The sequence below is a fragment of the Heterodontus francisci genome, chromosome 36, assembly GCF_036365525.1.
Source record: "Heterodontus francisci isolate sHetFra1 chromosome 36, sHetFra1.hap1, whole genome shotgun sequence".
Taxonomy (NCBI): Eukaryota; Metazoa; Chordata; class Chondrichthyes; order Heterodontiformes; family Heterodontidae; genus Heterodontus; species Heterodontus francisci.
In genome coordinates, this window is record NC_090406.1 from 13,031,141 (window position 1) to 13,048,880 (window position 17,740).

General features: G+C 40.6%; 1 protein-coding gene across 2 annotated transcripts in view; it reads left to right on the plus strand.

The window, feature by feature from the left end:
* apc2 (APC regulator of WNT signaling pathway 2) overlaps positions 1–13,706 on the plus strand; it is a 193,718-nt gene extending 180,012 nt beyond the window's left edge. For both annotated transcript variants that reach the window (XM_068016183.1, XM_068016184.1), the window contains 2 exons: positions 2,086–2,300; positions 3,390–13,706. In XM_068016183.1, the coding sequence (XP_067872284.1) occupies positions 2,086–2,300; positions 3,390–9,165 (5,991 nt within the window). In that variant the 3' untranslated portion in view covers positions 9,166–13,706. The remainder of the gene's footprint in view (positions 1–2,085; positions 2,301–3,389) is intronic.
* Positions 13,707–17,740: the final 4,034 nt, after the last annotated feature.

Below are 17,740 nucleotides of genomic sequence, written 5' to 3' on the forward strand. Positions count from 1 at the left end.
ATGCTGCCTCTCGCTAATAAGTTCATTTGTTTCTAAATGGGAGTAAATCCTGTCCCGAAGAATCCTCTCTAATAATTTCCCTACCACTGACGTAAGGCTCACCGGCCTATAATTTCCTGGATCATCCTTGCTACCCTTCTTAAACAAAGGAACAACATTGGCTATTCTCCAGTCCTCTGGGACCTCACCTGTAGCCAATGAGGATGCAAAGATTTCTGTCAAGGCCCCAGCAATTTCCTCCCTTGCCTCCCTCAGTATTTTGGGGTAGATCCCATCAGGCCCTAGGGACGTATCTATCTTAATGCTTTGCAAGACGCCCAACACCTCCTCCTTTTTGATAACGACATGACCCAGACTATCTACACTCCCTTCCCTAGACTCATCATGCACCGTCTTTCTCTTTGCTGAATACTGATCCAAAGTACTCATTTAGTACCTCGCCCATTTCCTCTGGCTCCACGCATAGATTCCCTCCTCTGTCCTTCGGTGGGCCAACCCTTTCCATGGCTACCCTCTTGCTTTTTATATACGTATGACCTTGGGATTCTCCTTAATCCTGTTTGCCAATGACTTTTCATGACCCCCTTATAGCCCTCCTGACTCCTTGCCTAAGTTCCTTCCTACTTTCTTTATATTCCTCAAGGGCTTTGTCTGTTCCCAGCCTTCCAGCCCTTACGAATGCTTCCTTTTTCTTTTTGACTAGGCTCACAATATCCCTCGTTATCCAAGGTTCCCGAAACTTGCCAAACTTATCCTTCTTCTTCACAGGAACATGCTGGTCCTGGATTCTAATCAACTGACGTTTGAAGGACTCCCACATGTCAGATGTTGATTTACCCTCAAACAGCCGCCCCCAATCTAAATTCTTCAGTTCCTGCCTAATATTGTTATAATTAGCCATCCCTCAATTTAGCACCTTCACCCGAGGACTACTCTTATCCTTATCCACAAGTACCTTAAAACTTACGGAATTATGGTCACTGTTCCCGAAATGCTCCCCTACTGAGACTTCGACCACCTGGCCGGGCTCATTCCCCAATACCAGGTCCAGTATGGCCCCTTCCCTAGTTGGACTACCTACATATTGTTTCAAGAAGCCCTCCTGGATGCTCCTTACAAATTCTGCCCCATCCAAGCCCCTAGCACTAAGTGAGTCCCAGTCAATATAGGGGAAGTTAAAATCACCCACCACTACAACCATGTTGCTTTTACATCTTTCCAAAATCTGTCCACATATCTGCTCCTCTACCTCCCACTGGCTGTTGTGAGGCCTGTAGTAAATCCCCAACATCGTGACTGCACACTTCCTATTCCTGAGCTCTACCCATATTGCATCGCTGCATGACCCTTCCGAGGTGTCCTCCCACAGTACAGCTGTGATATTCTCCTTCACCAGTAATGCAACTCCCCCACCCCTTTTATATCCCCCTCTATCCTGCCTGAAGCTTCTAAATCCCGGAACATTTAGCTGCCAATCCTGTCCTTCCCTCAACCAAGTCTCTGTAATAGCAACAACATCATAGTTCCAAGTACTAATCCAAGCTCTACATTCATCTGCCTTACCTGATATACTTCTCGCATTGAAACAAATGCACTTCAGACCACCAGTCCCGCTGTGCTCAGCAACATCTCCCTGCCTGCTCTTCCTCTTAGTCTTAATGGCCTTATTTACTAGTTCCCCCTCAGTTATTTCACCTGCTGTCCTACTGCTGTGGTTCCCAACCCCCTGCCATACTAGTTTAACCCCTCCTGAGTGACGCTAGCAAACCTCGCAGTGGGACAGTGAGTAAAGGGAATCTGGATATAAAACAGATGAAGGGTAAATTTAGGACTGATGTCAGGAAGAATTCCTTCACATCTCGATAGAAAAATCAATGTTGGGAATAGAGCTGCAGGAAGAGTAATGAAGGCAAAAACCTTCGAGTTATCCTAGAGCCGGTTGGGTGATGTGATGAGGTGACTGCAATGGCTTCTTCTTTTCAGGTGAATGAGCCATGGAGAATTGAATGACTGCTCTCATCTGAATTCATCTTGTGATCTTGTGAATTGACATTCTGAGTTTTGAATTTTCATGTTCCCCTCAAGGAGTCGACACTGAAAAGCCTGCTGAGTGCTCTTTGGAACCTGTCAGCTCACAGCACAGAGAACAAGGTGGCAATCTGTTCTGTTGAGGGAGCGCTGGTTTTCCTCGTGGGTACTCTGACCTACAAGTGTCAGAGCAATTCACTCGCCATTATTGAGAGCGGAGGAGGTATTCTGCGAAATGTTTCCAGTCTCATTGCAACAAACGAGGAGTACAGGTACAGCAATTAATGATTTTAAAAAAAAGATGTGTTGCGGTGCATCAATCACTAGCATTGTCTGAATATGTTGGTAGTGCTCTCACCTCTGAATCAGAAGATCGTGGGTTCAAGACCAACTCCTGGAACTTGAGCACAAAATCCAGGCTGACACTCCAGTGCAGTATTGAAGGAGCGCTGCCACTGACAGAGATGCTGTCTTTCAGATGGGAAGTTAAACCAAGGCTCCTTTTCCCTCTCAAGTGGAGGTGAAAGATTCCATGACACTATTTTGAAGAAGAGCAGTGACGTTCTCCCTGGTGTCCTGTCCAATATTTATCCCTCAACATCTGACTAAAAAATCTGATCATTCTCACATTTCTGTTTGTGGAACCTTGCTGTGCCCAAATTGACTGCCACATTTCCTACATTACAACAATGACTGCACTTCAAAAGTACTTTATTGGCTGTAAAGTGCTTTAGGACATTCTGAGGTTGTGAAAGGTGTACCGATTGGTGTATAAACAGTGAATTGGTGATGCCTTGCTGATAAATGATATAACATACATGTTTTAATAGTGAGAGCCATTGTATTCCTAATGCTATTAATACTAATGTGAAAGGAGCATATTTCTTTAATGAAATCTGGTAATGTACAGCTTGATTCACTGCATGTTCTTCAATTGGAAGAGATACAACATTGGCAGATTTTCTGAACTATCCAGACTAATTAGAGCTAGTCAGATATCTGTTATTTTTTATGGTGGAATAGTTATAGATAGAAATATAAATGTAGCTGAATTCTAAATAAAGCAAGACATAAAAACAGTGAGGAGATTGTTGGCATTACTCAAGAACTCAATGACTTTATATCAGACCAGTAAGTTCTATTTATCTTACGTAATATACAGTATAGCACTTCATAAAGCTAAAATTCCCATTTATTAATAAACATACTATTAAGACACATTATTTAAATGATTGCAACCATTCCTGCAATCTCATAACCTTTCAAAAGAAAGCACACATGTTTGGATTTTTTTTCTCCTCTGTGTTTTATTATAAATATACAGCTGCTCATTTTGTTTAACAGCCTTATTTATCTTTTAGGCAAATTCTACGTGACTACAACTGTCTGCAGACCTTGTTGCAACATCTGAAGTCCCACAGTTTGACCATTGTCAGCAATGCTTGCGGAACCTTATGGAATCTCTCAGCTCGCAGCTCGAAGGACCAAGAGCTACTATGGGATCTAGGGGCCATCAGCATGTTGAGAAACCTGATTCATTCCAAACACAAGATGATAGCAATGGGAAGTGCAGCTGCCCTGAGGAATCTGCTGACCAACCGGCCAGCAAAATACAAAGATACCGCCATGGTATCTCCAGGTTCTTGCATGCCTTCTTTATACATGAGGAAGCAGAAAGCCCTGGAGGTGGAATTGGATGCTAAACATTTAGCAGAGACATTTGATGGCATTGAAAAACTTAGCCCGAAGCATCCCAATGTCAACAAACCCCTCAGGCATATTGAAAGCCTGGCCAAGGATTATGCTTCAGACTCGGGATGCTTTGATGATGATGAGGGTCCTAATATATCAACTGGATTAGAAACTGGAGGCTTAACTGTCCTGTCCATGTACCTAAACTCTTCTTTTCTTCAAGGACAAGGCTTGTCCAGATGTCGTAGTAGTGGAAGATGTTCAGAATCAGAAAGAGATCTTGATGGAAATCCTCAAAAATTTAATCCTGCCACTGATAATGTGTCTGTTGCAGCAGAGAGGTTGGTAAACCAAATATCCACAACTGTAGCCCGAATTGACAAAATAGTGGAAGATATGTCTAACATGCACACATCCTCAGAAGATAGTTTTAGTCTTAGCTCTGAAGACCAATGCATTGACTGGCAGTGTGCACTAGATGATTTGAATGAACCCAGGACAAAGTCTTCATCACCCTGTCATCTTACTGACGCTGTTAATTCAGGCAACCGTGAAAATCGTAGCAAAGTGCATGCGATCTTGGGTGCAAGAACAGACTACACAAACTTATCAAGTGATAGTCTAGAATGTGTTCATAGCACTGGCGAATGTAACGCAAATGATCACATTAATTCAACTAAGAAATCTTCGATTACAGACCAAAAGGACGAGCTTCCTACATATCAGAAAAGACCTACCAACTTAGACCTAAAGAATGGGGAGAAAAATCAGCTAGATAGAAAATATTCTGATGGTCAATTGAGTTCTAGAGAATCTAAAACTACATTGAATGAAGCCTGGGGGATAAGAAAAGCTGATGAGATAAGTAAGAAACGATTCTCACCCTTTTACGAAAAGATTCATATGGCTTCAGTCACAACGGGAAACAGCCAAAGCCCAAGTCCAGGAAATTCTCTGACTCCTCAGAGTTTGAGTGGCAGAAAGCAGGCATGGGTTCATTCTGGATTTTCACACAGCAGTAGAAATTTGAATCAAGGCCTCTCTAGCACATCTGCTTCCACACCAATTTCCAATGACCAGGAAACTTTACAAACCTACTGTGTGGAAGACACTCCAATTTGCTTCTCAAGATGTAGTTCACTGTCATCCCTCTCATCTGCTGAAAATGTCTTGGATGTTCACATTGGTAGTGAAAATGATGTTGATAGTGATTCTTCTCTGGAAATTATTGGCATTGAGAAAGAATCACCACTGCCCGATGAGAAGACAAATGATGAGTCTTTTGCCTCAGAAGAAATGCAAATCAAGTCCAATGATCATTCATTTAGCAGTGGTTCTCAACCTATAGAAATACCTTGCCCAAAGCATGAAAAGTTTTTGATAAGGAAAAAGGTATCTTCTAGAAATGTGGATTCCAGTCCGTCAAGTCCATCAGAAAATTATTTGCAAGAAACCCCATTAGTCTTAAGCAGGTGTAGTTCAGTCAGTTCACTTGGAAGCTTTGAAAGCCCATCAATTGTAAGTTCCATTCAAAGTGACCCTTGCAGTGAAATGATAAGTGGAACAATCAGTCCCAGTGATTTGCCTGACAGCCCTGGGCAAACCATGCCCCCTAGTAGAAGTAAAACCCCATTGCTTGACCAACTGGAAAAAGATGCTGGTCAAGTCAATAACCAATGGGATGGCGATATGAAAAAACACATGGACATCAATGATTTTAAGGAACGATTTCACCTTCCTCCAGATATTGATACTATGCTCTATTTCACTTTAGAGAAACCCAATGAAAACTTTTCATGTGCTTCAAGTCTGAGTGCTCTCACTCTTCATGAGCCATATATCCAGAAGGATATTGAGTTGAAGTTAATGCCTCTCCTCCAAGAAAAGAGCTGTTTTAATTGTCTAGCACAAGAACAGGGAGAAGACATCAGAGAGGAACGGAATATAGATGGAATGGAAAAAGTTGATAAGTTGGATAGTATCCTGGAAAACTCTGACGATGACATTGAGATCCTGAAAGAATGTATCAATTCTGCGATGCCAACCAAATTTAGGAAAGTGAAGTCTTCTGTCATATCTGGTTTGTCCACACAGGTGCTGCAATCCAAGAAGTCACTACAGCTGCCTGTTTACATGTTATTGCCAGCTCATTCCCAGTTAGAGCCACCTGGGCACAGTCCTTCAAAAAATGACACTTTGAGAGAAGATTCCTCATACTCAGATTCTGTTGAAGGAACGCCAGTTAATTTTTCTAGTTCAGCCTCACTCAGTGATGAGACCTTAGAGTATCCACAAAAGGAATCACCCAGTTTGATAAATATTAAGACTGAAGTGATGGAGAGGAGAGAGCTACTTCCTGCAGAAGGACAAAATGCTGATGACTTAGAAGTACCCATAGCTATAAGGATGCATGACAGAAGTCTTGAACAAGGGAATAAATACAACTTAAATGGAAATAGTTCGATGCCCGTAGCTCAATCACATTTGTTTAATCTCAACCAAAGGGAGGTTCTGAAAAGGAATCAGAACTCTCTACTGCCACAGTCATGTCAAAGTCAGAAAGTTCATGTTTTTCAACCAGGGTTGATTGCAAATAGCTTAAGGAAGGACCAAGCTGCACCAAGACACATGATGGAGTTGGATACAAAGAAAAGCGATTCTAAGAGTTCAGAGGAAAGACAGCAAAGAATGGATGTTCCCTGTGGTGAATACATTCATGGAAGCTATGCATTTAAATCTATGCGCCATACTACACCTACTGAAGAAGCTGTTTACTGCTTTTATGAAAATGAATCTTTAGATATGCTAGGTGTCCCAAAAGATACAGCGAAACAGAAAACTGAAGTAAAATTTGAGGAAAAAATCATCAACCAAAATGGAGTAGTAAGAAATGAACCAAACCATAACCATAAAGCAATTACAAAGTTCAGAAATGCTGGTGTGGCCAGTAAAACTGAACGCAATCTGATAACAGATGAAAGCCCTCTTTGCTTTTCCCTAAGTTCTTCATTAAGTTCTCTGAGTGATGTGGAGTTGGAGGACACTCAAGGGAAAACACGGAAAGCATTTGTAAAATCAAGGAAAAAGGCTCAGAGCTCTACTGCTTCAAAATCTTTTAATAATGGATACTCGTCCTTATCAACAAGAAGAGATAGTTCTCCCAGTTCTTTGAGCTATGATTCGGAAGATGATCTCTTGCAGAAATGCATCAGCTCAGCAATGCCAAAGAAGAGGAAACATTCTTCAAAGCGTAAGTCTGAGAGGACTGCAAAGCAAAGCCTGAAAGCTAATGTGCAGAACAACACTGGCATGAATATGGCTTATGATTTGGAGCACAGGAAGGATGCAAACCAAGATGTTTACAGTTCAATGTCGGATTTAACGTCTCCTGATCTGGAAAGCATCGAGTGGAAAGCTATTCAAGAAGGTGCCAACTCAATAGTCACTAGCTTGCACCAGGCTGCAGCCTGCCTTTCGAGGGAACCCTCCTCTGAATCTGATTCAATTTTATCATTTGTGTCAGGATTGTCCATTGGATCGACACTTCATTTCACTCTTGAACGGAAAGACAAAAAAAGGACTCCGACAGAGCAAACACATAATGTAGAGGGTGCAGAGGATACTTCTAAAGATGGAAAGAAACTGAATGAAAGCAAGGCAACTGGAGGTAAATCTTCTATTACCGATAACGTTCCAAACACACCTAAACCGCCATCGCGAGGAGTGAACTTACCTGTGGTCTTTAGAGGAAGGACTGTGATCTACATGCCTGATATGTGGAAAAAGCCCATGAATGCTACCCCAGCTTCAAAGAAAACAGTACTTAAAAATAATGTTGCTGCCAAAATTTCTAACCAGACCTTTAGGTCTAGGAGTTTACACAGGCCTGGAAAAACAACAGAAAAAGTTGACAGTACTTTACCAAAAAGAAGCATGACTCCACCAGCGAGAATAGCAAGAGGTCCTTCCAGGGGGTCATCAAGGAATTCAACACCATCTAGACAGCCTCAAAAGAATTTAACCGGAACCGCACAGTCTAATAAGCAAGGGACGCCACAAGCACCCAAAACCAGTATCAACAAGCTGGACCAGAAACCAAGACCTCAAGTGAGTTCTACACCTTCTACTCCAAATATCAAATCTCCAGTTTCAGGGAAACTGTCTCGCAAATCTCCAGTCCAACCACCAAACATTCATACACCAACTAAGCAGGTAACTCCAGCAAAGAAGGTGCCCTCTTTTCAAAGGAATGAGCCTCCTGGACCAAATAAGAACCAAGGTCCTAAGAAGGTTATGCCATCAAATAGGCTGGACCTGGTGAGAATGTCATCAGCAAAATCAAGTGGCAGTGAATCTGATAAGTCCAACTTCGTGCGGCAGCTGACGTTTATCAAAGAATCCTCAAGCCTTCTAATGAGGCAGAAGTCTGAAGCATCTTCATCTGAATCAGTCTCATCATTGTCTCAGTCTGTGTCACCAAGAAGAAGCAAGTCTGATTTTCAGAAGGCCTTCATACGTGCTTCTCAGTGCCAAGAACTAAAAGTTGTTAAACCAGCATCTAGCCTGAATATAAATCAACGGAAAGCCATGTGCAATGAGGAAGGACTCCGAAATGAGAAACTGTCAAGAAGGCCAAGCTCAGAAAGCCCCTCCAGGCTCCCTGTGAAAAACAGTGCTGCCTGGAAACATGATCATTTTAAACGCTATTCATCTTCCCCTCACATAAATGTATTACAGAGGGCAGGGAGCCCATCTTCCATTCGTTCAGCCTCGTCAGAATCTAGTGACAAGACAAAAAGTGAAGAAGAGCCTCGAAGTAATCAAAAGTTTGCAAACCAAAAAGAACAACAAATAAAAAAGAATCAGCCAAGCTTAAAAGGAATATGGAGAAGAATCAAAGATGAAGACATTCCATATTTTCTCAGCAACTCTCTTCCACCTTCAGCAATGGCATTGGTAAATAAATCGGAGTCTGACCAACAGTCGAACAAAATGGGTACTGTGGAAACTAAAACCAGTGATGCTTTTGTGCAAACTGAAGACATCTCCATCTCGAAAACAAATTCAAGCACATCGCCAACATTGGATCTAATCCCTCACCTTGCGCAGGCTATTCCCAGGAATACCGCAAGCAGACCATTTATAGCGAAAACTAGAGAGACCATGTATGGTGTCTATTCAGACAATGAACAGGAACTTGACACAGTAATGCTAATGAGGAACAATATAACCACTTCAGCTGAGACTGAAAGCTATACTAATGTCCCAGGACATATGCATTTCAATTCAAGTAGACATGGTTCTCCAAGCAGAGCTGCTCGAGTGACCCCTTTCAACTACATACCTAGCCCCAAGACAATAAGATCAGACAGTGGATCTCTCCAACCACCTCAGATACGAACACCTATTATTAATGAAAAAACAGTGGGAAAAGTGCAAAGCTGAAAGCCAAACTGATCTGTAGACTACTTGAACTTAAGTACCCTGTTGCTTTGCAGTTTTCACTTGAAGAGTGATACAACCCATGAAAGATGTGCTCATTCATAATAAATGTGCCTCAAGCACAGCCTTAATTGGGGTACAAAATGCATGCATCATCTAATTTAGTTCTACCACTAGCCATCTGATTATGGGACTAACATTTGATTAGGACGTTATAAGGTGAGGTATCTCCTACAAAGACATTATCAACAATGTTAGTGTACCACTTATTTATATTTCTGAGCTAACTGCAGCAAGTGGTGATACACAGCTATAAGTGATTCACACATGGATACATATTATTCTAATGATAGGGTTTAGTGACTAATGATAACACTCACTCAGTTTCAACTCAAGTTGGTTTCTATTTGGTTGATTGTTAGGCAGATTTGCAAATATTAGTTGAATGAAGAATTGTTAGCTGGTTAATGCATTTGGATAATCAGAGATTCTGAGACAATTATGTTTGAGTTGAGTTCCTGCTGGAACAAAGATAATTTTAAAAATTGTAAAGCTAATCGTATTCCTAATAATTCAATAATTTCAACGAATAGCGCAACTTATGATGACAATTATTGCAGTACCTTGTGTAACAATAATGGGCCTGTTTCTCAGTTTAGACACTTGATCAAATAATAATTAAGTTAGCCCATGTAACGTAAATCAAGACACTCAATCATATCTGCATTATGATTACTGGAGTATTGGTTAACATATTGATGTTCGCCATCCCGCTTACCAATACGTCTAACGAGTATCCTCAATTGGGCAATTCAAGTGGGAGGAGGAAGACGAGGAGACAGTGTCATTTGTTGATCTTCTCAATGGAGGCCTAACACAGGCCTCTTGTTTTACAAAGCAGCTCTTTCTGACTGTCCAGTGTACAAATGAAGGACAAAATAGACTGGCGGGTGGGAAAGAATCGTGAAAGTACTTCACTAATAATTCATTCCTGAATCGTGAAAACACTTCACTAATAATTCATTCCTGAATCGTGAAAACACTTCACTAATAATTCATTCCTGGTTTGCAAAGAACAGACATTAAAATAAATATAAATTTAAGATGGAGAAGAGGAAATATACTATGTTAGATGGGTAAAAAGCAAAACAGAAAAAAAATGTTTTGAAGGGGCAGTATTACTTTCTAACCAAACCTGCTTTATGAAAGTTGCAACTTGAGAATTTATAATTTAGAATGTTTTAATTAAAGTTTTGCTTTCCTTTTTGTTTAAAGTTACAAATAATTTTTTAAAACTTTTCTAACAAGTACTACATAAGTTAGATTTATTTCCCGTTCTGACGTTGTGCTGTTGGTGACTGCATTTTTTGAAGCTATTATACTCTAATGCTAAAATATAGAAGGGATAAATACTGACAGTTTAATCTTTAGAATTGTTACAGTCTAAAAGAGCATTTAAATAACTCCATGGAGTTCAGAGAGAAATGCATGGCGTTAACTCCTCAACCGTACCAAGGAATGGATGCTGTGCATTGCTCTTTCACCTCTGGGATTTAGATCTCAATCCAACTTAGTCTGAAGGAATAAAAATTTCCTCTTTGACAGATATGAGGCTATATAGCATGTATATCTGCATAGTATAATTGGCACAAATATTAACATTGTCATTCAAAGAGACCAAGAGGATGGCCAGCACAGGAATTTTAAATATCATACTGATGGGTGCTCTGCTGAGTTTTGGGGACTGGGGTTAAAATTGTTGGAGCAACATGAAGCACTCTATATTTAATCTGTGATACACCTGACCTGGAATTATTCAGTGCTGATGCTTGGTGCCAAAAACAGTCCTGGTTCCCTATTCCTCATCACGATGTGCACAAAAATTCAACAGAAGATATCAAAGGCTTCAAGTATAAAACTTGATCTTTAGTAAGAGATGCAATGGCACAAATAAACTGGGATTGAAAAACATGAACTATATGTTGTTCTTTTAGAAGGAAAGTTACCATAAAGTAAGTGATGAGTAAGTCAACACAGACACTCAGCATAATTTTAATTTAACCCGCCTGTTGGGAACGTGACGGTCTTACAACCCGCCCAATTTTACTCTGTTTCGATATCAATCATTGGAGGGTAATATTGGGTGGATTGTAAAATCAGCGTTTCCCCCACTCCCCCCACCAATCCCGTGTGCTTCTTGCGTATTCGGCTAAAATTGCCCCAAATTGAGTTTGTATGCTAATCTTTGCACAAAGTCATTTCAAGGCTTTAGCCTTGTATCTTGACCATATGCAACTTTGTACAACAGAACTAGAGGGATGCTGTCCTTTTAAAGCAACTCAAGGTATCCATTCTAGGAAAGGAGCAGTTTTTATGTAGCAATGTATACCTAAAATGATTAACTATGTACATCAGTGGGTAATGTAATTAATTCACTTTCACTAAATTTAAATTAATGGAAGGGGAAGAATGACATATTGGCACAACCACTGGATCTTTTATAGACTTTGTGCAGCAGTCATGTTTAATGTACTGGAATACTAAACTAACTAAATAAGCTTGGATTGGTTGCTAATTTCACAGCAGTTCACTGACAACCAAAATTCTTAGCTGTTCTGCCAGTCCACGTCATACTTGAGTAGTAACCCTCAGCCCTCATTGTTCCACGCAAACAAAATAAAGGCTTTTATGGGGAGAAGAAGTAGACTGATGAGGGTGAAGTGTATCGGAGAAGCAATCCCACAGAAGGAATACTCCTTGTAAAAATTATTCCGTGTTTTATTTCATTATCAGCATTTTGTTTCAGGCCTACATTGAAGGCAGTGAACGAAGGATTGAAATAATCATTGTTCCATTCATTTTGAGTGTAGCTTTATTCCACAAAAAGTATGTTTTAACCTTTATTGTTCTAACATGACAATTTCTCAAAGCAAAACGTTTAAATAAGTTCAAAGGACTACCACATGTGTTTCTAGACTCATTTAAGAAACAGCTGGATTCTTGTGTTGGGAAGCTAAGTGTGGCTGGTACTATAGAAGGAAGATGCCAAATAAAAAAGCGGCCTTCTTATCCCTAGCTATTTTGAGATCTTGTGGAAAAGGATGGGACTGAAGAAGATAGTGAGAAGGTAAGATAGTGTGGTGGACTTTTCACAAGAAAGCAGCAATTGGACCAGTTTTCTCCTGTTATATGTGCCCTATCTCCCTGTAGTAATGGTCCTGTTATAGTAAGTTGTGTTGATCAAGAGGATATTTAGTGTCAATATTATTTCTCCTGATATTTTCCACTGATTTCTGCTGGAGTATGATTCTATGGCCGCACCCTGGATCCTTGCCTAAGTGACCACTCTTACTGTGTGAACATGTACAATAAATGTTGATGGATATTCCGACTGAATGGTATCACAGTGGAGTCCAATATACTTACTATTGCCTCACAAGAGGAAGGTTAGGAATCAGGCAAGATTTATCTTGTCTGCCATCTATAATGTCTTAAAAGCTTACATCTGTGTACACTCACTGTCTATAAAACCGAACTTCCTGTTGTAACATTTTTGTCACACTTGTGTCAATTTTGTCCATTATAAATTTCTATGCCTATGTAAACTTGTCACGCTGTATTTACGTCCTCCTACCAGTGGTGGGGGTGTAGTGCCTCAGGTTTGCATCTCTCAGCTCCTTCTCCTGTACTGCAGATAAACTCCTTTATTCCAATCGACCCTGCTTCTCTGTTCCCAAATTTCTATTGAATTATAAACAAAATTATCTGCTTATTATTTAAACATAAGGACAAGATGCTTTAAAGTATGGACTGAATTACATCTGTGGGCCATGGCCTAATTATCCTCTGTTCCCTAACCCAACTTCACCTGAATATTGCATTTGGTTGTAACTCCCCCATGTGCAATGCCTCGGGAGATCAAGTAGTAGTTTAAATAACTGCAGCTGAAAGCTTGTATTTCTGCATCTGGTGAAATGAATGTCAAAGGTATATCGAACAATACATTTTTAAAAGTCAAAACCAATAACAGCATCTTCATGTATGCCTGATCTTTGACACCTATTGCTTAAATTAAGCCTTCTAAGCCATTTAAAACATGGCCTATTTAAATGTCATGGAAGCTCTAGGCCTGTCTTGCTCTTGAGATTGTTTTCTCTGGCACAAAACTGAAGTCCTTAAATGTATTGACTGTTGGTTATTTTTAACCTTCAAGTAGAAATATTTCATATTAAAGGACAAAATCTTGTATTCGATATAGGCATGACTGACACTTCTGTAATTATGTGCTGTTTAAATTAGTATGTATGTTTTTCTTTGGCATAGCACGTACTGGAATTTAGCAGAAAATATATTTAATTGTGGTGAAAACAGAGTGAAGGCAGTAACTGTTGGCTACTGAAAGCGGTACTAGGGCGAATAAAACCCCAGGCCAACGCACAATGCCATTTTATCACTGCCTCATCAAAGGATTTTTATGTTTTACTGAACAAATGTGCAAATCGGCACTTTTGCATTTCAGAAAAATGTGGTGTATATATTTATAACACAGTTATGTATTTTAAATGTTTGTCTCATTAAAAAAATACTTCAATTCAGATTGTTAATGGACATCCAACATTTCTTTCTGTCAAATTATGTCAGTTTAGTTGCAATTTTGGCTCTGTTAACTCATTTGCCAAACAACGAACTGACAAATAAATTTAATCTCAAATAACTTTTATACAGGAAAACTTAGGTGTAGCAGTTTGCTTTTTCTTCTCTCCTACTTGCCAGCTTTCTTGTAGGTGTTGATTCTTGATCTCTGCATGCCTCCAATTCTGGCCTCTTACCCATCTCCAAATTTCATAGCTGCACCAGATGCCAAGGCCCTAAGCTGTGGAATTCCCTCCCTAAACCTCTCCACTTCTCTCTCCTCCTTTAAGATGCTGGTTGAAACTACCTCTTTAATCAAGATTTTCGTCACCTGTCCTAGTCATCTTTATGGGACATCATTGCTGAGCACAATTTTGTCTGTACCCAACACTCACAGATGCACATTTCTAGCAGGGGGAATCGGATAATAATGACTGGAACACAGGACAATTTTTCTTTTCTTAATCCAGGGGCTGAGACTGTTTATAACCCATTATCATCACTCAACTAGAATTACCAACTGGTAATTGGGCATATTCCTGGAGGTTTCATCAAATGCCCTCTCATCTCCAACTGTCCCACTTAGTGAGACAGCCTTTTCCCCATCTCCAATAATTTTGTAACTAAAAGATAGAGTCATAGAGTTATACAGCACAGAAACAGGCCCTTTGGCCCATTGTGTCCATGCCAGCCATCAAGCACCTAACTGTTCAAATCCCATTTTCCAGCACTTGAACTGTAGCCTTGTATGCTATGGCATTTCAAGTGCTCATCAAATACTTCTTAAATGTTGTGAGGGTTTCTGCCTCTACCACCTCTTCAGGCAGTGCATTCCAGATTCCAACCAACCTCTGGGTGAAATATTTTTTCCTCAAATCCCCTCTAAACCTCCTGCCCCTTCCCTTAAATCTATGCCCCCTAGTTACTGACCCCTCCGCTAAGGGAAAAGGTTTCTTCCTATCTAACCTATCAATGCCCCTCATAATTTTGTATACCTCAATCATATCCCCCCTCAGCCTTCTCTGCTCAAGGAAAACAACCCTAGCCTTTTCAGTCTCTCTTCATAGCTGAAATGCTCCAGCCCAGGCAACATCCTGGTGAATCTCCTCTGCTCCCTCTCCAGTGCAATCACATCCTTCCTATAGTGTGGTGCCCAGAACTGTACACAGTACTCCAGCTGTGGCCTAACTAGCGTTTTATACAGCTCCATCATAACCTCCCTGCTCTTATATTCTATGCCTCAGCTGATGAAGACAAGTATCCCATATGCCTTCCTAACCACCTTATCTACCTGTGCTGCTGCCTTCAGTGATCTATGGACAAGTACACCAAGATCCCTCTGACCTTCTGTACTTCCTAGGGTCCTCCCATCCATTGTATATTCCCGTGCCTTGTTAGTCTTCCCAAAATGCATCACCAACATGAAGTGTTCGAATAAGTTGAAAAAAATTCAAATTTTTGTAATGACCCTGTGATTTTTCTTCTGGGTTGCTTGCAGCAGGAGATGAAACTTCAATTCCTGGAGACTCCAAGACAATCCTGGAGGTTCCATGATTCTACACTCAATTGTGGTTAGCTCAGAACAGAGCAGGCATAAAATCTGGGATCTTCCTGTTCCATATATTGCACTTTATAATTCTGGTCAACTAAATACAGTGGTTAAAACAGATTTGTTAATGTGGTACAATAAAGCCTGTCGGGTGCTAGTACTTTTGATTAATTTGTATGATAAAGCTTGCACTAGCACTTTAACCCACATGGGGTGGAGTGGGGAAAGGGAGGATTGCTTGGGGAAAGAAAATTAATATTAGTGACAAGCCACTGTCTGAACCAGGAAATTTGTGTGACGTTCGAGAAAGTAAACAATATTCAGGCGCAAAGATAATCCTTGGGTTCTTTAGTCTTTTACTCTTAGTTTGCTGAATTGGTTTGGGAACAAAGTTGCATTGGTCTTACTCAGACTTTAATTCTTCAAATAGTTTACAATCTTCCAAATATAGTGGAACTTCAGTCATCCGCCATAATGGAGGAATCTTTTCCCAATGAAAACTGAAATTGGTGAATAATCAAGAGCTCCCATTTCTCCAGGCAATAAATGTTTTAGATGAGATTCACGAACTTCCCTGTGTTATTCTCTCTGGCAGATAACTAAGATTCCACATTTTTATCCACGTTTTTTAATCTTACTGTAGGTTGCTCAGCATTGCTACAAAAATGAGAGGCAAAGGAAGTAAACATATATGTATTTTATACATAGACGCAGTGAGGACACTAAGGCTTTCCTTCCCCATAAATAAGATAATTTATACGGTGCATTAAAGTAATTAGACCTCACTGTAACACAAAGCCAGATCTATGAACCTATTTTTATTTCAATGCTTAGTTCGTACAGACTTCTTTACTATTGTTAGCGGGAATGAATCTAGAAGAATCACTCGACACTCAGGTCTGCTCCAATGTCAAACAGTTTATTTAGTTACGCCAGTGGGGTGCAGGTCACTGGGCTGTCCAGATGCCTCTCCACTGAACAAAGGAAAATCATCCATACTTATACATTTTCAAACAGTTACGCAGCCCATCCCGGCCGGACATGGTCCAATCACAACGATTATCGATTATATACATTGATTATTAGAGCCAATAGAAGCGGTTACTAGGCATAGAGGGGCTGCATGACCGGCCCATACACAGATAGGGGATTACTCATGATGTTTTCCATACCCCCTTATCCTCACCTCGTTACAGGCTAGCACCTTTGTCAGCATTCCACAAGGGTGTCTGCTTTTCATTTTAATTAGCCTTTTGTTTGAGATTGGATTACACAGCTCCTGTGGAATGTGGTCAAGTCAACTGAGCCCCATGGTGCTTTGCAACCTCCTCACTGTTCACTAATATTATATGTTACTGGTTACTCAAATAATATTTAAACAGTATGATATTTACGGCAGGTGCCTCTGCGCTTGGGAATACCCTACAACACTCTCTTCCCAGAAAGTAAGAAATAGCTGGTAGTTCTCTTCTCCCCAAGGCATTGCTGGTGGATGGTTCAAAGGCTTCTGGTTCCCTTCTGCTACCCCACCCCAAGTGCCTATTGTTCAGATGTAAGCCTAGGCTGTTATTGTTAGGCTCTTAGAGCATGGAGTGCCTCATAACTGAGGGTAACCCTGTCATCAGCCAACATTCATATACATGAATCACCCAGCAGGGCTCACAGGATGCTGACCAGTAAAGTGTACCCTAGCTGATGTTTTTTCCCCACCACCAACCACGCTTTTAAGCACAGACATTCTGCAGCACTGTAGCCTAATTTCTACCACAGTCTTATTGATCTAATTCAGCACAAACTTGAGGATTAAACCTGTAACATTTTAGCCTCTGTGCATCACTGGACAATAGCATTTGCTAGCTGAGCTATCAAGAAAGCACTATGTGTCATTCTTAGAAAGAAAGCTAAACGTGAGAGAAAGGAATAGAAGGATATGTTGCTAAGATGAAGAGAGTGGAAGGAAGCTCGTGTGGAACATAGGTACCAACATAGACCAAGTGGCTGAATGGCCTGATTCTGTGCTGTAAATTCTACATAAAGTTGACTTGTGAGGTAGATGAACATAAAAACTAGGAGCAGGAGTAGACAATTCAGCCCCTCGAGCCTGCTCCCGCATTCAATACGATCGTGGCCGATCTCATCTCGGCCTCAACTCTACTTTCCTGCCCGTTCTCCACTTATTTTGTACAACATGTGAAGAAGGCCGGATTTGCTTTTAACTGGAAACTGAAAAACAGAAGGAGTGAAATACGCTGAACCACAGAATATCTTTCCAGTTTTCATTTTAAAGAAAAAAAACATTTGTTATAGCAGCCAGAGTCAAATCAAACTGCTTCCTGCAAAACACAGGGTTCAGCAGGGGTAAGAACTCAGTGGGGCTAAGGGCTCAGTAGATAATGT